At 35.1% G+C, this 23192-nt stretch overlaps 2 protein-coding genes across 2 annotated transcripts; one reads left to right on the forward strand and one right to left on the reverse strand.

Annotated features, from left to right (window-relative positions):
* Positions 1 to 1041: 1041 nt before the first annotated feature.
* On the reverse strand, positions 1042 to 1434 carry LOC113777099. Its single transcript, XM_027322146.1, has one exon. It carries the CDS (start codon positions 1432 to 1434, stop codon positions 1042 to 1044), a length of 393 nt encoding a protein of 130 aa, XP_027177947.1.
* Positions 1435 to 16632: 15198 nt separating this feature from the next.
* LOC113777100 (7-deoxyloganetic acid glucosyltransferase-like) lies at positions 16633 to 20419 on the forward strand. The gene is made up of 2 exons (XM_027322147.1): positions 16633 to 17155; positions 19455 to 20419. The coding sequence occupies exons 1-2, from the start codon at positions 16633 to 16635 to the stop codon at positions 20417 to 20419; spliced, it is 1488 nt and encodes a 495-aa protein (XP_027177948.1).
* Positions 20420 to 23192: the final 2773 nt, after the last annotated feature.

A 23192-nucleotide genomic window follows, 5' to 3' on the forward strand; every position in this document is an offset into this window, starting at 1 on the left:
CTGAAGCTTCCACGAATTCCAGCCATTCCTCCTGAGCTTTCTGTATTGTCCTAATTGCAGGATGTTGTTTCCCATTGAACTCTTTCTCATTCCTGCTCTTCCAGATTTGCCAGAGAGTATTAGCAGTTAAGGATAGATGCTCATTTCCTTCACTTCTTGATTTTGCTTCTGCAATGTTGGTCCACCATTTCCTGAAGCATCCCTGCTGATCCATCATTCCTTCCCATTGGTATTGGGCCATCCTCCACACTTGTTTGACATACCAGCAGTTAAGCAATGCATGTTCAATTGTTTCACCTTCCTCTCCACATAATCTGCACATTGGATCTCCTTGCTTGGTTCTTGTAATGATGAGTTGTCGAACTGGTAATGCCTGGTTAAGACATTTCCACAAGAAGATCTTCACCTTCTGCTTAACATTTAGCTTCCACAGGTGTCCCCAATTCCTTTGGCATTTATTACTCCAGCTAGTGCTAGCATCCTCCTTATCTGCTTTCCTACTTTCCTTCCTGTCTTGCAATAGCAGCCTATAAGCTGAACTAACAGAGTAGTTGCCATCCGCGCCATGGATCCAAAAATTACTATCATCTCTCTCAGCTAGGCTGATGGGAATACTCAGTATCCTCTCTGCCCCCTTGCTATTGAAATACCTGAAGATTAGTTGTCTGTTCCACCTCCCTTGGTTTATCAAGTCTGCAACCTTGTGTATTATGCACCCCTGTGGCTTGCATGAGGTTACTTTCCCTTCCTGGTTTCCTGGTAACCAGCTATCCTCCCATATCTTGGTACTTGTCCCATTTCCTATCCTTCTTCTAACTCTTTTTTCCACCAGGTTTCTCGCTCCCATCAATCCCTTCCAGATCCATGAGGCATTATCTCGTACCTTACACTTGAAAATCGAATCCTTAGGATGATATTTAGCCCTTAGTACCTTGCTGACCAACAGGTTTGGTTGCGTGATCATTCTCTAAACTTACTTCCCAAGTTCTTGAAACCCAGTCCTCCAGATTTTCTGACCAGGGAGATGTTGCTCCACGAAGTCTAATGCATTTTATTTTTCCCATTTGCCTCGCCCCACCAGTAGTTAGCCATGGTGGAGTTTATTTCCTTGCACAATTTCTTGGAGAGTTTGAAACAAGACATAGTATACGTTAGCATTGCCAAAGTCACAGATTTAAGCATAACCTCTTTCCCCGCAGTACTCAACAGTTTATTTTTCCACTTTTTCAGTCTTTGTTGAATGTTGTCTCTGATATACCCAAATAACTGGTGTTTGGTTCTAGTAACCACCATTGGAAGTCCTAGATATTTCCCTTGTGTCACCAACTGAATATCTCCCAATGCCTGAGTGGTTGCCATCACCATATCTTGCTTCACATTTCTACTGAAGAACACTGAGGACTTTTCCATATTAATCAGTTGACCCGTGCCCATCTCATACACTTACAGAATTCTTCTAAGCTCTGCTGCATTCTGAGGATCAGCCTTGCAAAAGATCAAAGAGTCGTCTGCAAAAAATAAGTGTGTAATGCTAGGTCCTTGTCGACTGATTTTCATTCCTTTAATTCTTTTTTCCACTGTGGCTTTATGAAGAAGATTAGAAAATCCTTCTGAACACAAGAGGAATAGATAGGGTGACAGTGGATCACCTTGTCTAATTCCCCTCTGAGGAAGCACATATTCTCTTATCTCCCCATTGATAGTGAAGGAATAGGACACTATTGACATGCACTCCATAATCCACTGCCTCCATCTGTCATTGAAACCCATCTTCTTCATCACTGCCTCCAAGAACCTCCATTCAACCCTGTCATAAGCTTTTGACATATCCAGTTTAACAGCCATAAACCCATCTTTCCCTAGCCTTTTGTTTTTTAGATAGTGTAAAAACTCATGGGAGATCATAATATTATCTAGAATTTGTCGCCCTGGAATGAATGCAGACTGGTTATAACTGATACATAGATGGAGGACTTGTTTAAGCCTGTTTGCAAGGATTTTAGCTATTATCTTATACATTGTAGTACACAGACTAATAGGCCTATAATGTTTAAGAGAGGTGGGATTCATGACTTTGGGAATGAGAGAGATAACTGTATGGTTAACAGATTTGATGAGATGACCAGTGTGGAAGAAAGTTCGGATGGCATTAATCAGATCAGCCTTTGTGGTGTTCCAGAATTTCTGAAAAAAGAGGGGAGGCATTCCATCAATTCCAGGGGCTTTATCTGGATTTATGGAGAAGAGAGCCGCTTTGATCTCCTTCTCATTAAATGGTTTAGTCAGGCTAGCATTCAGACTCTTGGATATAGTATGAGGTATACCATCAAGAATGTCCTCCAAGTCACCTACATCTGATGTCTTGAACAAATCCTTATAGTACTTAGCAATCTCAGCACTCAACTCCTCTTCATTTTGTGTCCAGGTTCCATTTTCTCTCTGAAGATCAGCTATCCTATTTCTTCTCCTCCTTCCCTAGACACTAGCATGAAAAAATTTAGTATTCCTGTCCCCCTCCTTTAGCCACTGGACTCTTGCTTTTTGGCTCCAATACACCTCTTTCTCAGTGTAAGCTTCTCTTAATCTACTCTTCAGGATTTTCCTTTGGCTCCTCTTATCTACTAAAGCATTCTCCTTCAACTCCTGTAGTTGTCTCTTGATCCTTGTAATGTTCACCTTAGAGTTACCTTGTATCTTATTTTTTCCATTTTAGAAGTGCAATCCTACATCTCTTTACCTTCTGTGTAACTTGGAACATTCTTGAGCCTTCATTAGCCTGTTTCCATGCCTGTTCCACTACTTCATTTATCTCTCCATTTTGAAGCCACCGTTTATCAAAGAAGAACCTTTTTTTCCTTCTATCCTGTCCTGGTTTAGTATCAAAAATCAGTATACTATGATCTGAAGCAAAGAAGTCCACATGTTTGCAGCTAATCTTATCAAACGTTTGGTACCAAGTGTAGCTACACAGCCCTCTATCCAATCTTTGCTTAATCTCTCCATCTCCATCCCAGTTGTTACACCAGGTCCAGGGGTGACCTTCAAAGCCCACATCCATCAACTGGTTCACATTGATAAACTCCTTAAAGTCCTTAAAGCTCCCTTCTTCTCTCCAGTTTCCACCCCACTTCTTATCATTCGCCACAATATCATTGAAGTCTCCTGCTAGTAATCATCTGTCCCCCTATAGTCTTTTCCTAGCTTGAAGCACTTTCCACTGTTGTTTCCTAATTTGGTCCACACAACTAGCATAGACCCCAACAAACCACCATTCACACCTACTCTCCTGATCCTCTTTTTGGGCTTCAATGGTAAAAGCAGTCCTTAACACTTGTTTGATTTTAATCTCCTCTTTCCACATAAGAGCCATGCCTCCTGCCTTATACATTGCTTCCACTATAACTATTTCATCAAATTTCAGAATTTTCTTAACCTTGTCCATGTATTTACTCCTGTTCTTAGTTTCACATAAAACCACCATGCTTGGAGAGGAGAGGTTGTTAACCTTTCTCAACTGGGGAATTGTCAAGGGGCTCCCCACTCCTTGACAATTCCACACCAGAACCCTCATTTGTCCATTGGGGTCCATATCGGGTTGGACCCTTCCCCAACAAAATCCATGCCTTGTAACTCCCTAGTCAATTCTGTTTTGTTCCTTTTTCCATCCTTATCAATTTCCATGTCCGTTTCTCCCAGAGCCAGTTTCCTCTTCCCTGGCTTCCTACCTCTGGTGGTATTGGCATTGACCTCTTTTAGAGGCTGTCTTTGTTTTCTAGGAGACCTTAACACCCTCAAAGTTCTTCTATTCTGTTTACCTAAAGCGTCTTTCAATTTAGTACTCTCATTACCTCCCAGGTTTACCAGTTCCATCTTTGTATCCCCTACTCCCAAGCTCTCAGTCCTGGGGAGGTGAATCGTCACTTGTTCTATTCCTACTTCCAACATCTGGACAGACATGCTAGCCCCTTCCTTTTCTTTTCCCTTCATCTGCATGTCATCCTCTTTGCTTCTTTCTGGCTCAACCAGAACATCCTTCGTAGTCCTAAGGTCCTCATTGAGCTGATCTTGTAATATGTTACCCGCAACCCTGTCTGTCCCAGCTGGCTCCTTACTGTGGTGTGAGCTTATACCTACATCATTTCTTTTTTCCTGTACTTCCTTGCTCCCACCTCCTTTAGCCACAGTTGTAACCTAAGTACCAGTCTTTTTAGTGCTCCCACCATCCTTTGGTCCCTGGTTTTCCTAGTTTTCCTCATTTATAGCAGAGCTCTCTTTCTCCTTCCACACCCCTTCCTAGATTCTCCATTGATGCCTTTGAGGGTTGTACACCGTACCAACTATTTATTCTGTGGTGAGCTCCTTAAGTTACCAACCCTTAGCCAAGGACCATATTGGTTATCCTTCTTTCCCATACCTGAGAAGGTTTGTGTCTTGCATGTTCTTTCACTATGGCCTATAGTTCCACAATTGTAGCAGAAATCTGGGCATCTCTCGTACTTAAAGCTAGCCCATTTAGTTGCTTCTCCAACCTTGACAATGGTACCCCTCAACAGTGGTTGGCAGATATTCGCAACTACTAGGAGTTTCAAGTGTCTCCCTTCTTTACCCCCTGTTTGGGGAACTATCACTTCTCTTACCTGGTGAAAGATTGAACCTATCCTCTTTCCTGCCTCCTTCGACATCCAATGAACAGGCAAGTTCCAAACTTGGAGCCATAGGGGTGCTAGACTGAATGCCTTTTCATTCTCTTCTATTCCCTCATACCATTCATGCAACACCAGAAGTTGGTTATCCATTATCCAAGATCCCCCACACAAAATCCTCTCTCTGTCCTTCTCAGTTGGTATTATAAACTGAAACTTGTTCGGTCCCAGTTCCACCACTCTCAACTCTCTAGGGTAACTCCATGCTGCTGTCACAAAGTTTTTTACCCCCGTATAGTTTGAGATTTTCTCCCCCACAACTTTACCAATCAGGATTATTTTACATTCACTAATTCCTCCAATTATCTCCTTAGTACCCAGGCTAGTTGTTTGTAGTTCTGTACTCGAGAGATCAAAATTATGCAAAATTTCAGCCAAGTCATCTGCCATACTCTTAGACAAATTGGTGATACCTCACTATAACTAGAGTCTGGACGTACCCAACACCTTAACACAAAGGAGACGAGCTACCCCCTGCTCAAGATGCAAGCGACCCAGAAAAAAGAACTTGAAGGGAAAAATATGACAAAAGAAATTAAAAAGACAGACACGACACAAACTAGAACTAGGTCAAGACAGTTTGTGACCAATTAAACTACCTGCCTCAGCTTAGTAGGGTTTCCAGGTGGTAAGGAAGCAGTGAATCTGAGTTTGAGCTTAGTATACTCTTTTGTTCTGCTGCGATTGCCTGCTCTAGTAAAATGGCCCCTGGTACGCTGGTGCCACTGACAATAGCTTCTCTGGCTTCTTGCGTGAAGGAGTTTTATCATATTATGAATGCTTATAGAAGATGTTTCTAGGATTCCGACAAGATTGTGCTTTCTAAGCGGATCAAAGCTGCTCGGAAAGTCAAGAAGTTTATGGATTGAAGGGCGCTAACCAAGTGCTTTTGGAGTCAGAGTGTTTGAAAGTTCAAAGATTCAAAAAGTTGAACTTTTGTTTTGTCTGACCTTCCACCCCGGGAAGTAGGGTGGGCACGGGTCGGGTATCCGCCCCTAATAAGTTTTGACTGACCCAACCCTAAAATATCGGATCAGCCATTTTGCGACCCTAACCCACTCCTAATATTTTCGGGTACCCGAAAAAAAGGGGCGGGTCATAGGGTACCCGCCCCTAAAAAAAAATTCCAAGAAAATTTTTTTTTCACTTAATATCAACGTATTTTTCAATTAAAAAATGCTTTCTAATTAACATTGGTAGAGATATTATAATCAAAATCCATACGTCATCATTCTCACACATTTCATTCAATAATCAAACCGATCTTATAAATTTAGTACATATTAGAATTATAATATCTAATAGATAAAATGAAATTTTATGATAATTTTGAATACATCACCATTCTCACGCATTTCATCCTTTTATAACATAACAAACACAAGGATAATAAGTATTTGGCAACTTTTCCAACTTCTTTAAGGATGTTATGGTACAAGACTACATCCAAAATGAGTCAATTGTGGAATCAAGTCCGGAAAAGAATTGAACAGAGCTAATAATGTTTGAAGTATAATCAAAATAATCTTGAAAAATTTTCACCAACTTTCTTACATCTTTGGAATAGACCTTATTGCATTAAAGGTGATGAAAAAGAAAAATAAATTTCTTGCACTAAAATAAAGGAGACAAATTTAAGAGACACAATTGCAATAAAACAAATAAATAAATGAAAGATACAAATGTTTTAATTGTCTAGCTAATAGAAAATTGGAGCTCCGTACACAAATTTTTGATTGAATTGATGAAAAATTTGCAAGAAAGATCGATGGAAGTAGAATAAAAATGAAAAAGGATGAAAAGGATGAACAATTTTTATGATAGAGTTTCACTAATTTTTCTTTGTTTTGTTCATTTTAGTTCAGGTTTCACCAAGAATATTCATTTTTTTAAGACAAGATGAGGAGAGACGGATCATATGAGATTAGAATATGAGGTTGTGAACCACTTTGCTTACACTTAGGATTAAAAATTATAAAAATTATATGATGAACCCTTATTTTTTTAATATTTATAAAATATATCCTGCGGGTCGGGTACCCGCGGGTTTTTATTTTACTGATCTTGTATCCGTATCCGTTTTTACGGGTACCCGATCCGCATCTGCCCCACTAAGAAAAATTGGATCAGATATTCTATTTTTCGGATCGGATCGGATCGGGTTCGTCGGGTTTCGGATCGAATCGGATTTTTTGCCCACCCCTACCAGGAAGAGAAAGCTCTCTTCTTAGAGAGCTAAGTTGCCTCTACTAGAGAGAGGATTTTTTTTTCTTATATGCATGTCATAGTTCCATGTAAATGGTTTTAAAATGGTTGAAATAAATTATTCGGGAAAAATGAGTGAATAAATATTTAAATAAGCCAATAAATTACGATAAAAATAAGAGAATTTTTTGATCCTCACAAGAAGGGAATTGTCAGGACCTGAGGACTAATTTGCAATTAGGCAATAAGTAGTAGTTTCTGTTAGTCTGTTAGAAAGTTGTTAGGATTGGTGAGGTCAGCAAGTTAGTTAGTTTCCAGAATAAAGTAGTAGTGATTGGTTAGCTCACTCTTATATAATGAGCTAAGTTGTAAAAGATGAGCAAGTTGATTCATAACAGAATTGATTCTCATTTCCCTCTTGTTCCTCTCTCTCTCTTATTCCTATCTTCGCCCTCCCTTTTCATCTCTATTGTCTTGTTCTTCTCATTCAACTGCTCCCTTGCAGTTAAATCTTAGGAATTCTGCTTGAATTCCTGATAGTTTGATACTTCCATTTGTAGACAATTTGTTCCTTTCAAGAACAATGGTTTGTGGATATTACATTTAAAGTATTCTTATTAACTTTCATGGATTTTTAGTAAAGTTTTTTGAGCCTTGCATATTGGGGTTATACCTTTTCTTTTTTGAAGCACATATTGGGGTAATACCTGTCTTGTACTAACTTATCTACTTGTGTATGTTGGATTACTTGTTGTTGCTTGATCACCAATAGCAGGTTTATAGTTGTTTTTACTCATTGAGAAATGGTAAAAATAATGGAATGACACAAGTAGAACTTGAGTTGTATATTCATGAGAATAGAAATACATTCAAGTGGATGAAATCTGCATTTCATGTGTGAATAAGAACAGATTTAGTATTTACCAAGAGATTAGGAAAAACTAATCTGTTTTAACCCATTATTATCATGAGAATGTGATTTTGGTATTTCTGGAAATGAATCCTTGGTTAAACAAGAGCAGTAACAAGTGTTGAATTAATTCATTTTAGATCTTTTGTGTCATAAGTGGAATCTACATCCCTAGATCTTAATATTTAGTGAATTCTACTCCCCTCAATCCGATAAGTGTAGCTCCAGATATGGTCAAAATACTGAAGAGTGTCAAAACTGACTTGTATTGCATTTCCTCACTTGAACGTTTTTCACTTCATTCTTCTTGTTGCCACTTGAATTCATCACCAAATCTCTATTTTTTACCTCATTTGACATCCTTTGGTGATTGAATCATCATTCCTGCATAAAAATGAAGTTTTTACCATTAAAATCAATAGAAATGCAATATTATCCACTTTTACCAAAAATATATAATTTTACCAAAAACCTCTTTATTTTATTTATAAAACTAAATAATCAACTCAAAATTAACTAATAAAATGCACTTAAAAATACGTAAAATAAACTCTTATCAATACCTAATATGCGGCATGTCACGTCTAAGTTTTAGATTGTGATAAATTAAACTTAAAAAGATAAACCTGCATTGGATAGAATTTCAGGAATGATATTCTACAAATAAGAGGGAACTCCCATGAAGAAAGGAAAAATGTTTTAAGTTTTAAAACCTAAGAGACAAACCCAAATATGATAGTATTTACTAAATTCTAGAATGTAAAGACTAAATGATACTTTGCGAGTAAAAAGGCAATTTCAAATGGAACACGAAAAAAAGAACTAGTTTTTTCGTAATTTAATGTGGTGGTTAGGGGGATTAAATATCCCCATATACATTCTTATAAAAACTACTACTTCTCAATTCTGCTTCTTGCCAAAGTTGCAGAGACTTATATAGAGTCATCTTCCCAAGTCTCTTATTATTTTTGTTGTTGAACATGAGCTCCAAAGCTGCCTTTTTTCTTGTTGGTGATCACTGCACAGATGTTCATGATCACAAAGATTGAACAAAACGGCGATGTCAATGACGTTAACATGATTTTCTTTTTGGAGTGTATTCTACAACCAAAATGAAGGATAATGACTAGTACATAGTTACTAAACTAAATCATATACATTTTGGAGCTCATGGATTAGCAGCATTTGTAGGTCTGTTGCAGCTCTTTTTCTCTTTCGTTTACTTTTGCACACATTTAGTCCTTATGTTAGAATTCCTTGGTTCCAACCAAGGTGACCAAAGAGGTGAAGAACTACGTATTGGAGTGGATCACAGCATTCATAATAGTATTGTATGTTTTTCTTGAAGCTTCACTTTGTGTATGAACTCTATTATTGTGCCTGCTGGTTTTTCTATTTTCTTCACCTTCAACACAAAGTACTGCAATATATGAGGTTGTCGATTTATTTTACCCTCTCTGATCAAGGCTAGATAAAATCTTTAAAACAATATGGTAATTGTTGAAATTAGGTATCTATCTTAAGCATTTAAAGAACCTGGCATATGGATTTTGCTCAAGTACGTACATGCATGATCTTTCTGAATTCTGATCATACTTTCTAATAGGCTACTACAAGCAACCAAGTAACTACTACCTCAACTTTAAGGTCATGGAAATACAACTATAGATTATTACCATGACCATCATCCGAATTGAAGTGATTTAACAAATGATATAGTGTCCTTGAATTCTAAATGCGTAAACTCCATTATTCCTTCTCGAAAGAGTTTTATCAAATTTAACACCAAAAGAGTAAATCTAAAATGATTGTTATATGTTCTTATATAAGTTCTAAAAGATTCAGCTTCTACTGAGATGAAGTTAATAGCTTTTTAAGGTAGAATCACGTCACCATCTTAATATAAACAATATGCTATCTCAAATTTGTCCCACTTCTCTTCATACATCAGTATTACATGTTTTGTGCTTGCTATATGTATTAGTTTCTTTAAACTGCCCTTAGGCGTCATGTTCGTGCTAGTGTGCACACTTTTTACTATTTCCTATTGGAAGAATTGGCATGAATATTATATTTTGTATGTAGTTTACTAATATCTACTTATTTAGTTCAAAACTTCTTAAGTATGATCATACATGATTCCTTGAGGCTCTTCCCCATTCATCTCTCTTAGATGAATTCTTAATGGGGTTATCACTTTATCATTTGTCAGTTTACTCTACTTTCGCCATTTCCTTTAAGCTGACTTGTCAGTAACCTTGTCAATTTCTTATTAGTAGGTGTAATCTAGTTTGACCATTTCAATCATAAAAGTCGAGTAAGGACCTATTTGGGGTTACGATACTTGATGAGGTTCTACCATGTATCAAATTTTAAAAAAACTTAAATACTTTTTGGGTCCGTTCGGATTAGCTGTTTTTGGGATTGTTTTTAAAAAACAGCACTGTAACATTTCGTTTTTCAAATACAAGTCCGTTTGGATTAGTTGTTTTTGGGGTTATTTTTCAAAAACTATATGAAAAAATTACTGTAGATGTTTTTTGGATTATTTTTAGAGGTATTTTTAAAACATATTTTTGAGTATTTTTATAATTTATAATTTATAAGTTTTATATTTATATACATTTATGCATTTATAATACATTTATAAATATTTATAAATAATAATATTTATATATTTATATAAAAATATATAAATGTATTATATTATTACATAATATAAATATATTTATAAATGTATAATTTAATATAAATGTATAAATTATAATTTATAAATATATATTAATATTATGTATTAATGTATTAATATAATTAATATAATTAATATAAATGTATAAATGTATTAATATTATGTATAAATGTATTAATATAATATATAAATGTATTAATATTACGTATAAATGTATAATGAATATTATGTATATTAATATAAATGTATAAATCTATTATAAATGTATTATATTATACATAACACATAATATAAATGTATATTATAAATATACGTAAATATATATAAATGTATATAAATGTATAATTACATAAATATATATACATAAATGTATTATATATATTAAATATATAATATATAATATTTATATAAATGTATAATTACGTATTTATATTATATATAATTTATATAATATATAATATTTATATAAATATATAAAAATATATTTTAAATACGGAAAAATATTTATAATATGTATAAATAAATATATAAATATATAATATTATAAATATATAATATACATTAATATTAATATAATTTATACATAATATATGTAATTGAAATATACACTTTAATATATATTAATATATATTGTAAAACAAAATTGCATAAATATATTTATAAAATTATATAAATATATAATATTTATTTCAATTGATATAATATATAATATTATACATAATTGAAATAAATATATTTATATTAATATAATATATATATAGTACACATAATTGAAATATACATATTAAATATGTATATTAAATTGAAATATACATATTACATGTGTATATTTGGAGTTATTTTTGATATATTGTTTGGATATGGTGTTATTGGAGTTGTTTTTGAAATACACATTTACTGTAGCATTTGGAATGTGAAAAACAGCTTTTCAAAAACAGAAACAAAAACAAGGAATCCAAACGAAGCCCTAGTTAATTAGCTATTGAAGTGACTAAAACACACCAAAATCTAAACTATAAAGAATAATTCAAACACACAAAATACACACTTATCAAAATTTTCCACATGTGAATATTTGCTTATCCTCAAGCAATAAGAAATTCAAACCAACAATGATCCTAAAATTTTGAAATAACATATGCGCACAGTTCGAAATCATTTGCTCAAAACAAGGTAAATAACCATTATACAATCATTCAATTAATTTTAAGTACTCATGATATCAAGTAAAAGAGAGCCAATTATATCAAGTAAAAGAGAGCCAATTATATCATAATTTTAATTAGTTCAATTCAATTTCTCAGCTTCATCCAATTTCACAAGCAAAATAAATCATATAGTCAATAATTAGCTTCCAAATCCTATGATCATTTTCTCAAAAGAGGGATTTATTTATAAATATATCAAATACTTACTCAAGTTGTGAAAGTGCCTTTTGACGCGAAAATATATATTTTTAGATGAAGACCCCTGGTTACTCAACATTTCATATATTCGTGTTGCTTTGTATACTCTTAATTCAAGTACCGTTTTACGTGAAAAGTCAACATTTGTAGATGAAAACTCTCGATTACTAAGTATAAGAACCATTGGAATAGATACAACTTTTATTCTTTTTCTTTTTTTTTTCTTTTTGTCAAAGTAAAGATAATAAATAAACATTCCCTCAAAAGAATAATCATACGAAAAGTATTGCATTTATTGACCATATTTATCACTCAACTATGTAAAATTAAGTAAATAGAAGAAACTTCATCAAACATGCAAAATTTATGCATAATTTCTTCCACTTTACAAGATATATTTTCCTAAAATAGCAAAAATTATAATCACATTATAGCCTATTTTCAAGTTAAATAAGAAGTGAATTTCTCAAGTCACATATATTTATCTCAAACATAAAAGGAATTTGAGTTACTAATGGTGTGGAACTTGTTGCTTTAGGATGAAATTAAAAAAAAATTTAAAATTTTGGGGCAATTTTGCAATTTTGGACAAAATTTAGAAAATATTTTGACAGAGTTTTTTCTTGTAAATGGACGAAACTCCCTACCAACAATTCCAATTTTGAAAAATCCAAAGCACAATAACATTTTTGAAGCACAAATCCAATTTTTCTAACTTACAAATTAATCACATACTGTGCATATAATCTCAACTCTCCCCCCCCCCCACACTTAAAATATACATTGCCCTCAATATATAAAAAGGGAAATCAAGATAAAGAAAGGAATACTCCCCTATTGATGTGATTGAAATGTTCCAACCATGAAGTTCCATGATCCATTGTTCATTTATCTCCAAATCTTCTTGAGTTCCACTTGATGCCATTAGTAATAAAAACCTAAAAACAAATGTGTCAAACCAACTAGTAAGGTTCAAATGATGCAAAAGACACAAAGGCATAAAGAGTCCTTGCAAATAACTTCTTGCCTTTGTTATTGTACCAATATAAAATAGACAGGAAACTACTCAAGATACAAACCACACAACACTTCCCCAACTTTGTGCATTTCAACAAAATTTGCACCCTAATTACCTAGAATATAAAGTATAAGCATATATCCTTTTCTGGGCAATTATAAAATCACCATAGAATAACAAATTTAGGAGCAAAACCAAACCAAGAAACATATTTTATGCACCGTAAGGGTGGTTGAACATATGCCCTAATAGGAGAGGGACTTAGATGATAATTGTTGAGAGAGACCCATGATGCTCCTTAGGAGGTCGTCCAGGAGTGGAAAGGATGAGGGCCTTATTTTCGCGTAGTTTTTGTTGGCCTAAGATGGAGAAAGATATTGAAACATACATGAAAATGTGTCTTGTCTATCAACAAGACAAGGTTGAGAGGAGGAAGGAGCCAGGCTAGTTGCAGCCGTTACCTATCTCTGATCGATCGTGGCAGTTACACAATTTTGCTTGGCAAAGATGGAGAAAGATATTGAAACATAAATGAAAATGTGTCTTGTCTATCAGTAAGACAAGGTTGAGAGGAGGAAGGAGGCAGGTTTGTTGTAGTTGTTCCTATCTCTGATCAACCATGGCAATCAGTTTTTGCGGACTTTATCTCAGGATTTCCTAAAGTTGATGGCATGGCTTCTGTTCTCGTGATTGTTGACAAGTTTTCTAAATATACTGTGTTTATTGGTGTGCCTAAGCCATGCCTGTTGATATAGCTGCTGAGTTGTTTTTCAGAAATGCTGTGAAATACTTTGAACTACTTGAAGATATTATTAGTGACAGGAATATGAGATTCACAGGTAGGTTTTGGACCGTGTTGTTTGGCTTATTCGGTTCAGAAATGAAGTTCTTGACTGCTGCACATCCTTAGACTTCTGAGCAGATAGAGAGGATCAATGCCTTGTTGGAGGAGTACTTGAGCCATTACGTGACGGCTAGTCAGAAGAACTAGCTTGAGTTGTTGGATGTGGTGCAAATCTGCTACAATTTGCACAAATGATCCTCAATGAAGATGAGCCCTTTAGAGTTGGTGAACAGACAACAACATCTAACACTGCATGAAGTTGTCCTTCAGGGTGGAATTCATTGTCCCATTGCATAAAAATTTGCTTGTGTCAAGCAGGAACAAGTAGATAAGGCGAGAGATAGTTTGTCGCTAGCACAATAGTGAATAAAAAAGTATGCTGACCAACATAGATGTGATGTAGAGTTCCAAGTGGAGGATCAAGTGATACTAAAATTGACTCCTTGGATTTGGAAGAAAGTGAGTAGTAAGATAGTTTATCGTGGGCTGATTCCTAAGTACAATAGATTGTTTGAAGTGATAAAAAAGGTGGATCATGTGGCCTATCGTCTATCAGATAGACTAAAGATCCACCCAACCTTTCATATGAGCTTCTTAACTCCTTACAATCAAGATGAGATGGATGGAGGAAGGAGGCAAGCAAAGCATGCTCCACCAGTGATCCGCAAGCAATTTGGCAAGGGCATGCTGATAGTGCTTGATCATAGAATGATGGGGCAGAGCAAAAAGAATAGAAGGACAAATTATCTAATCCATTATAAGGGTGAGAATGCACTAAACGCTACTCGGGAGCATGATGTGACTTTGTGCGATTTGAAGACAATATTGCTGAGTATCTAAAGAACTGAAGTAAGTAGACCAAGTTGACGAGGGCATCAACCTCTACAGGTGGGGGTGGTTTGTCAGCCCCTTAGTGTGCAAACCAGACAAGGACACGTAACCGTGGCATATTCGGCTGGTCATGGTCAAGAAGGAAAGTCGAAATAGAAGAATAATGTAGAAAAGGTTGAAATGGTGTTTGTTGTTGTTTTCTATATCTTTGTAGATGTTTTAAAGTGTTATAGGGTGTAGGTGTAGTACTTAGTGTTGTTCGCACTCAGGTATCAATCTACGACCGATTCTAAGTTTTTTTTTTTTTTTTTTTTTAGTAAGGAATAACTGTGTCGAGTTGGTCATGGCCAAGGATATGGGGTCAGAGGCTGTTGTTTGACTAAGATTTGTGGGTTATTAGGTGTGTTTCCAGTGGCTTGGAACCTTGGGTCCGGTCCATCTAAGTGCGGGAATGGAACTAGACACAGAACGTTGCAATTGGAGGGAAGCCATATGCGGCAACCCGTGTGTTGCCTTTATTGTGCGCGCCAAATGCTTGTGAACATTGGAGGCAATTTCTTTAGTTGCTGACTATTGCTAGATAGGCGGGTGGTTACTTGCCAAATCAGATAAGCCTTATCTTGTTTCTTAAATTCTTGTACATTCGAAATAGACCAATGGTTGGGTCCTGTCAACCATAAATATGTTGGTTAGCTACAAATGGTTACGCCAAGTGTTTGTAGAAATATTCCTTATATACTTAGTGAAATCACTGTTATTAAACCCGATTCGATCCGACGGTTCAACTGGTCAATCCGATGAACTTGCCATGACATCGAGTTTGGTTGTTAATAGGATTAGTTGTGCAAGAAATCTGTTGACTTGTCAATGGACCAGCGGTTCAATCGGTCAACTCGATTGAACCGTACGATTTTATAAGGAACCTGAGTTGTTGTGTGAAAAAGTTTTAAAACATGTTGAAGCGAACATGAGACCTCACATATGAAAATAAAGTGCAATCACCACTAGACCAACAACCCATTTAGTGCTTGTTTTGTCCTTCTTATATTATATATTAAACTTTTATTTTAATTTTATTTCTCCAAAACAAAATTTGTTTGGAATCTTTTAATAATTTTATTATTCTCCAAATTCTATAAGTTATGAAATGGATTTAAAAAATAAAGTATTACACAATTCATTTTAAAGACAAATATCATTCTTAATAACCTTTTGCACTTAAAATTCGTAAATAAACTAGATAATTACACTTAGATAAAATTTTATACTTGAAATTTGGTGGATTACTAATTAAATTTAAGTTTTATTAATTCCTATAAGAATTAATGACTCTATAATAAATTGGACTAACTGAACATTTACTATGGTATAGTTTATTATAGTTTCAATTACCGGTTGGATTACTCACCTATTGGTTGAACCACTAACCCGTTGACTCATCTTTTTTGCCGAGTTCCTCCCTGGGCCGAGTTTAATAACTATGAGTGAAATGCAAGGTTGGCTTGTTCTGCGTGCCAAGTATTTGTAGAAATATTTTTTATATACTTTGTGAAATGCAAGGTTGGCCTTTTGACAGTAAAGTATGAGCGCGTTGTTCTTTCATTTTTGCCGAAGTGTTCTACTGTGAATACTTGTAAATGTATTTCGAGACCGCTAACTAGTGAGTGACTTACTAGTACAATTACTTGTGTAGGTGAGACACCTTGTAACACCTATCCATAAGCCATAATAATGAACGCATAATTTATGCACATATACTAGAGTACTCTTTCTTTCACGTAACAAGTTTTGACTTTTGCAAAATATGTACCTTATTCAAGTACTAATTAGTAATTAAGACCATGTGCCGGATCAGTAATCTATGGACGGCATCTCTTGCTTCTGAAAAAAAAAAAAAGGAAGGAAGGCATCTCCTGTTCCACTTGCTTGCGCATACTCCTTCATATTTCTTGGCTTCACAAGAATTCCTACCAGTAAGAATAATATATACAGAACCAAAACCTGGAATAAGGGTGCAAGTCAAAAAATGGATCATCCAGATGAACTTGTTCCCCACGTACTAATCTTCCCTTTACCCATTCAAAGTCCTGTGAATAGTATGCTGAAGCTAGCCGAACTTTTGTGCCTTGCTGGGCTTCACGTAACATTCCTCAACACAAAGCACAACCACAATCGTCTCCTGCGTTGCACGAATATTCACTCTCGTTTAGATCAATATCAAGGAAGATTCCACCTGGAAAACGTCGATGATGGCCTTCCAGATGAAGATCCTCGTACTGCTGAACAGTTTACAGAGATTCTCGATTCTTTGCAGAGTGTGGCTGAGCCTTTCTTAACTGAGGTACTGAGCGGTGAACGTTTTAGTTGTAACAGTAGTAAACGGCCTCCAGTTACATGCATCATAGCCGATGGATTGTACTACTATGTTCTTGATGTTGCTGAGGAGATGGGAATCCCATTCATATTTTTCGAAACCATCAGCCCTTGTTGTCTGTGGGTTTACATGTGCATTCCCAAACTCATTGAAACTGGTGAACTCCCCTTCAAAGGTAATTATCAATTCACCACCTCAATTTTGTGTTTCATGGAGCTTTCATTCTTACCCCTCTGCCTCCTCCCCTTGCCAACTCCATCACAGAAAATTTTGTGCTAGATTGTGTGCATAATTAGTAGGGCCAATTCGATCAAAACTTTTTGCGTGACTAAGGTGTTGTTGTTCATTTTATTATTTAGAAGAACCTTTTCATGATGATAACATCTTCAACTCTTCTCTTCTCCCGTTTGCTTTTCTGTTCACACACTCAAAAGTTTCGTTTTTCTCGAATTTGTTAATGAAGTTGACTTTGGGAAGAGGGCAATTGCATATGGTATTGTTACTATTCTATTAGGTTGAAAAAGAAAATTTTATAAAGGCCAAAAAAAAAAACCGAACAGGGATTTTGTATTTTGCAAAAGAAATAACCATAACTGACTGTCTCCAACGAATTTGTATACATATTAACTGTTATATAGAATCTTGAGAAAAACCGAACTTTTTTTTTGTTTTTTGAAGATCCTTGGGAGAAGAGCAGGCAAAGAATTGACCATTGGTTGCTTAGTATATAAAATACTTGTGTCTGTGTATAGTATCAAAATTCTGCAAAGGCAATTTTCAATTAATAGATCTTCATCCAGAAGACTTTCACAGTATCTTAATTTAATGACAAGAAAGTAAGACACTCAATTCAAGATAAAGAAAATCCTGGCTCTAGTTTGAACACGCACCTAAACCGAAACAACAAATAAATAACTCATTCTTTTTGATTTGTTATGTATATTCCTAGTTGATTTGTTATGTATATTCTGAAGTGAGTCACATGAATATTGCAGCTGTATAATAATTTCGTGAACCTGAAAGATTGAGCCAAACCTAAAAGCTACATTATGATTTTTGATGAAGTTATACATGAGATTCTAAGTCGAGAAATTTTATCCAAACAAAACATAATTTATATGTTATTACTACATGAATGATGCACGAATTTGGCCGCCAAGATGAACCCACCAAATGCATATTAAATTTTTTTGAACCAAATTAAATACGTCCAGGCAGTGATACTTATTTAGACGAAGATTAAAGCTCTAATCCTGACTTCATGTAGCATAAAAGGAAAAATCGTTCAAAATATTTCTCATATTTTGTCAAATGAATTTTTCCTCTTTCACTTTTAAAATGGTAATTTTACATCTCTTATAAAATATTTAAGTCACTAAAATTTGGCTCCAAATGAAATTTTGGGTCCTTCACTTTTAAAATGATAACTTTACATTTCTTACAAAATTAAATCAGTAAAATTTGGTACCAATCTAAACTGTTTACCACTTTTTATCCTGAGTCCATCACGTGACATACACATGGTCAATTTTTTTAGAGGTAAAAAGGTAAGATACTATTTGCAGTAAAACGAATAACTGATTCATATTTAGTTTTGCCCCTAAAACAATAGGATCTTACCCGAATCATATTCATTTTTCCTAAAAAAGTGGGATCTGACATTTTTTGTATATAAAAAATGATTGCATGTGAGTTGCATAGTGATTTCAGAATAAAATGTTGTGAAAAACTTATGTTGGTATCAAATTTTATTAACTTGAATTTGTAAATAACGTGAATTTAATATTTAGACAAATTACACTTTACCCCCTGTGATTTAGTGTTTTTCTACATAACCCTCTATGACTTCAAAAATTATACATAACCCCCTTATGATTTGAATTAAAGTGTCAAAGTGATAAAAATGATCAGTCATAACGAGTCACCTAAAATGTCGAAAATACCCATATATAAAGCTGAAAATTATTTATTAACCAAGGAGGGTTATGTGTATATTTTGAAAACCATAAGGGAGTTATATAGTAAAGTATTAAATCATAAGAAGATTATATGGTAAAACATAAAATCTTACAGGGTTAGTGTGTCATGTATTTATAAGGGTAATTTCGATATTTTTAAGACTCTGTTACAAATGATCATTTCCGTCACTTTGATACTTTAATTTAAACCATGAGAGGGTTATATATAGTTTTTGAAATCACAGGGGGTTTATATAAAAAAAATACTAACCACAAGGGGGTAAATTGTAATTTGCCCTTAATATTTAAAAGTGTATGCTAAAAATATTATTTAGCGAATTGTAAGGACGTTTTGAACGATTTTTCTAGTATAAATTTTAAATTATCAGGTGAGTTTGTAACAAGTAGGAGTTTCTAAAAGATAAGAGTTTGATATATAAATTAAATTTGAGATAATCCCGTATTGAGAGTCGACAAAGACCAGCACTTGCGCATTTGTTTACCCTATTGCATCAGGTAATGACTTGGACGCAGAAGTAAAAAGCATACCGGGCATGGAAGGATTGTTAAGGTGTCGCGATCTTCCGGACTTCTGCAGGCGTGATTGCAAGGCTGACCGTGGTGCCCAACTGGTGATGGAAGAAATTCGAAACATTCCACGGGCGGCTGGGCTTATACTGAATACGTTTGAAGCCCTCGAAGGGCCCTTTCTTTCCCATATACATTCTCAAGCTCCTAATTTGTATGCCATTGGGCCGTTACAACTTCACCTGAAGACAAAACTTGCAGCTCAATCCAGAGAACTACCAGCAGCTGTATCAAACAGCTTCTGGGTAGAAGATGCCAGTTGCCTATGCTGGCTGGACAGCCAACCATTGAAGACTGTAATTTATATAAGCTTCGGAAGCCTCAAAAACATAACGAAGGATGAGTTTTTAGAATTTTGGCATGGAATAGTAAACAGTGGACAAAGGTTCCTTTGGGTCATCAGGCCAGGCTCTATCAATGGACAGAAGTTGGAGCAGCATGATGACTTCTTGAAGGAACTGAACGAAGATACAAAAGAAAGGGGCCTGATTTTGAGTTGGGTTCCACAAGAAGAGGTGATAGGCCACCCGGCAATTGGTGGATTTCTAACTCATAGTGGATGGAACTCAACATTGGAAAGCATAATTGCTGGAGTTCCAATGATTTGTTGGCCATGCTATGTGGATCAGCAAGTGACTTCTAGGTTAGTGAGTGAAACTTGGACGCTCGGATTGGACATGAAAGATACTTGTAACAGATCCATCATTGAGAAAATGGTTAGGGATATAATTGAAAGAAGATGTGTTTTTGATCAATGCGCAGACAAGTTGTCAAAGTTGGCCAGACAAAGTGTTGCGGCGGGTGGATCATCTCACATTGATTTGGACCGTCTCATTGGAGACATCAAAAAGTTGAGTCTCAAAGGAGATACAAATGCAAGTTTTCTTTCTTAGTTGTGTCGTGATGGGTCCCCAATTTGCAATGCTAACTAAAGGGAGTTGGATCTAACTGTGAGGGTTAATTGTATTGGAAATTGGGGTAATTTTTTTTTTTTTTTTTGCCTTTCTTTGGTACTTTCAGTGGTGTGTCACCATTCAACGAACTTTTATTTATAATTGGTAATGCAGGTTGACTTAGTTGGTGAGAACAGTTAATTCCTCGCAAAAGGTCGTGTGTCTGAATCTCATTGCTGATGTGAGGACCGTGTTAGTAAACAATCTATTAGAATCCTTGTAAGCGACTTATGGTTCTAGGGTTATGTTCTGACCCATATTGGTAATCGGAGTCGAATCTATCCAAACTTTTATTTATAGAAAAAATATAAAATATAAAAAGTTCTCTGTGGTTAAACTAATATGTAGAAAAGCCATTTATAATTTTAAATCATATATTCCAGTCCCTTGTGGTTTGAACTAATTTGAAATAGTAACCCAAATCATTAAAACTAAGGGAGGCAGAAAAATGACATAATGACAGAAAAACTACCTATGGTTAAGCCAACCTATAGAAAAGTCCCCTATGATTACCTATTGCTGCCACCATCATTCTCCACCTTCTACCATCACCCTTCCTTCCATCACAAACCCTCTACCTCTCATTTTATCTCCTCTCCCTTGCCTCTCCCTCTTTCTCTTCCACTCCCTCCCTTGCACCCTTTCCTTTCCTTTGTAGCTCCTTTTTTGCACCTCCTCACCTCCTTTTTGTGACCAAATTTGTCACAGAAGAGAGAAGGAGGGGGGCAGGGAGAGGGCGATCTGGTCGCAACCCTTTATCCACACCTCTTTCCTCTCTCCCGTGATCAATTATGGTTGCTGGAAAGAGAAAGGGTGTATGAAAGTGACCGTGAGAGGAGCAAAGAGAGTAAGGCGCGCGTAGGGGAGGGAGGAAAGGGAAGGGAGATAAGGAAGAAGAAGAGGGGGTGGTAATGGAAGGGAGGGTGGTGATTGCATGTGGAGAGTGGTGGTGGCAAGAGGTAGGGGTGATGGTGAAGAAAGAGATGAGGGTGGTATTTTATTTTTATTTATTTATTTTTGTTTAGAAATAAGGTGAGTTGTATTTGAGAGTTTTTGTTCATTTATTTGGTGTATAGAAATAAGATGAATTGTACTTGGGAGTTTTAGGTTGTTTTTCAAAATTTTATGAGCTCTAAAGGGTATAATAGGTATATTAGCTAAAAATTGGATTTAAAAAATTTTAGGTCAAGCACTTGCAGTACAGTTGCATTTATCTCAAATTCGTTAATTTAAATGATTTTCATCGATTTTTAACGTTAGTTCAAACCACAGAGTACTCGATTGTATGATTTGAAACCACGGAGTACAATTTGTATCTCAAATTGTATGATTTGACCCGATTGTTGTTACCAGGACAAATACTTGCAAAAGAGATGAACCCATTAATATAGACGATTTCATCATTTTCTTAAACTAATTCAAATCACGAGATATTAGAGTGTATGTTTTAAAATTATAGGGGACTTTTATAGATTCTCTTAATCATAGGAGGCTTTTCTGTATTTTACCAAAAAAAATGGTCAGTGGACTTTTCACTTGAGCTTAATTCTTACGCCTTATTTGGATTGTGGTTTTCTAATTCAAAATATTTATTTTTTTCATGAACATATCTCTGAATCACTATTTTTATCTCATATACATCAAATTACTATAATATATTTTTATACAAGAACTTCAAAAAGTAGCAGTCCAAATGTGACCTACCATCATCCATGCCTTTGCTTCTTCTCCTTATCCTTTTGTAAACTTTTTGGATGTTATAGCTGCAAAGTTATGTTGATAAGTAACTATTTTGTGCTATATTTGAATCATATTTTATATTAATTTTCATCAATATTTTAATATTATAAGAAAAAAATAGTCCATTTTAGTTAGAATTAGTTCTAAATGATGCTTAGTGCTTAAAGGAGATTTTTGTCCCTTTTACATGCATATTTTTTATTATTTTTGTAGGAATTGAAATTGGACTTCATTTTGGACAAGAAATAAGTTTGCATTATATTGATTGAAGTCCTAAACTTCACAAGGTTGACAAGTTTCAAAAGTGGTTCGATTCATTAAAAAAAGAAAACGAAGGAATTTGTTGAAAATGAAAGTAGACTCGAATCCCCCAAACAATCAGACCAATTTTTTGAGGGATTCGAGGTAGAAATTTTTGGCCAAACAGGAGAGGAATTGGACCAAGGAATCTGGCCGATTTTTGGAGGGATTGCTTGGAGAGATTTTGATCAAATTTTGCGGTTTCAACTTGCGCAACTTGATTTCAATTCCATCATTTCACACCTTTTGAGGGACAATGTCGAAAATTTGCAGCTGTGTAAAGTGGAGATTCTAGCAACAAGTCTTGACCCTATTTCTTCAGTAATTCTTGACAAAAATAGTGTCGTCTAGAGGACAAAAAGCCTTTCATAACGAAAAAGAATAAGGCGACACTCAGGATGAAAATGATGGCAACTGAAATTTGTAATCCGACCGCATCCCATCTTGGATGGCACAATATTCGATTCAGACCAACAATTTGTCTGGCATACATTAAGGAATTAAGGAAAGACAACCACTATCAAGGTATTGGCAAAACCTCATTGACGGCTTCGTTTTGTAATTGTACGTATTGGGTTTTTAGATTATCAAGGAATGACAATCACTATCAAGGTATTTTAAGTTTAAATGTAGATTATATATTATTCATTCAACCATAAGAGTGAGAGTATAT

This window comes from Coffea eugenioides, chromosome 7 (assembly GCF_003713205.1).
Source record: "Coffea eugenioides isolate CCC68of chromosome 7, Ceug_1.0, whole genome shotgun sequence".
Taxonomy (NCBI): Eukaryota; Viridiplantae; Streptophyta; class Magnoliopsida; order Gentianales; family Rubiaceae; genus Coffea; species Coffea eugenioides.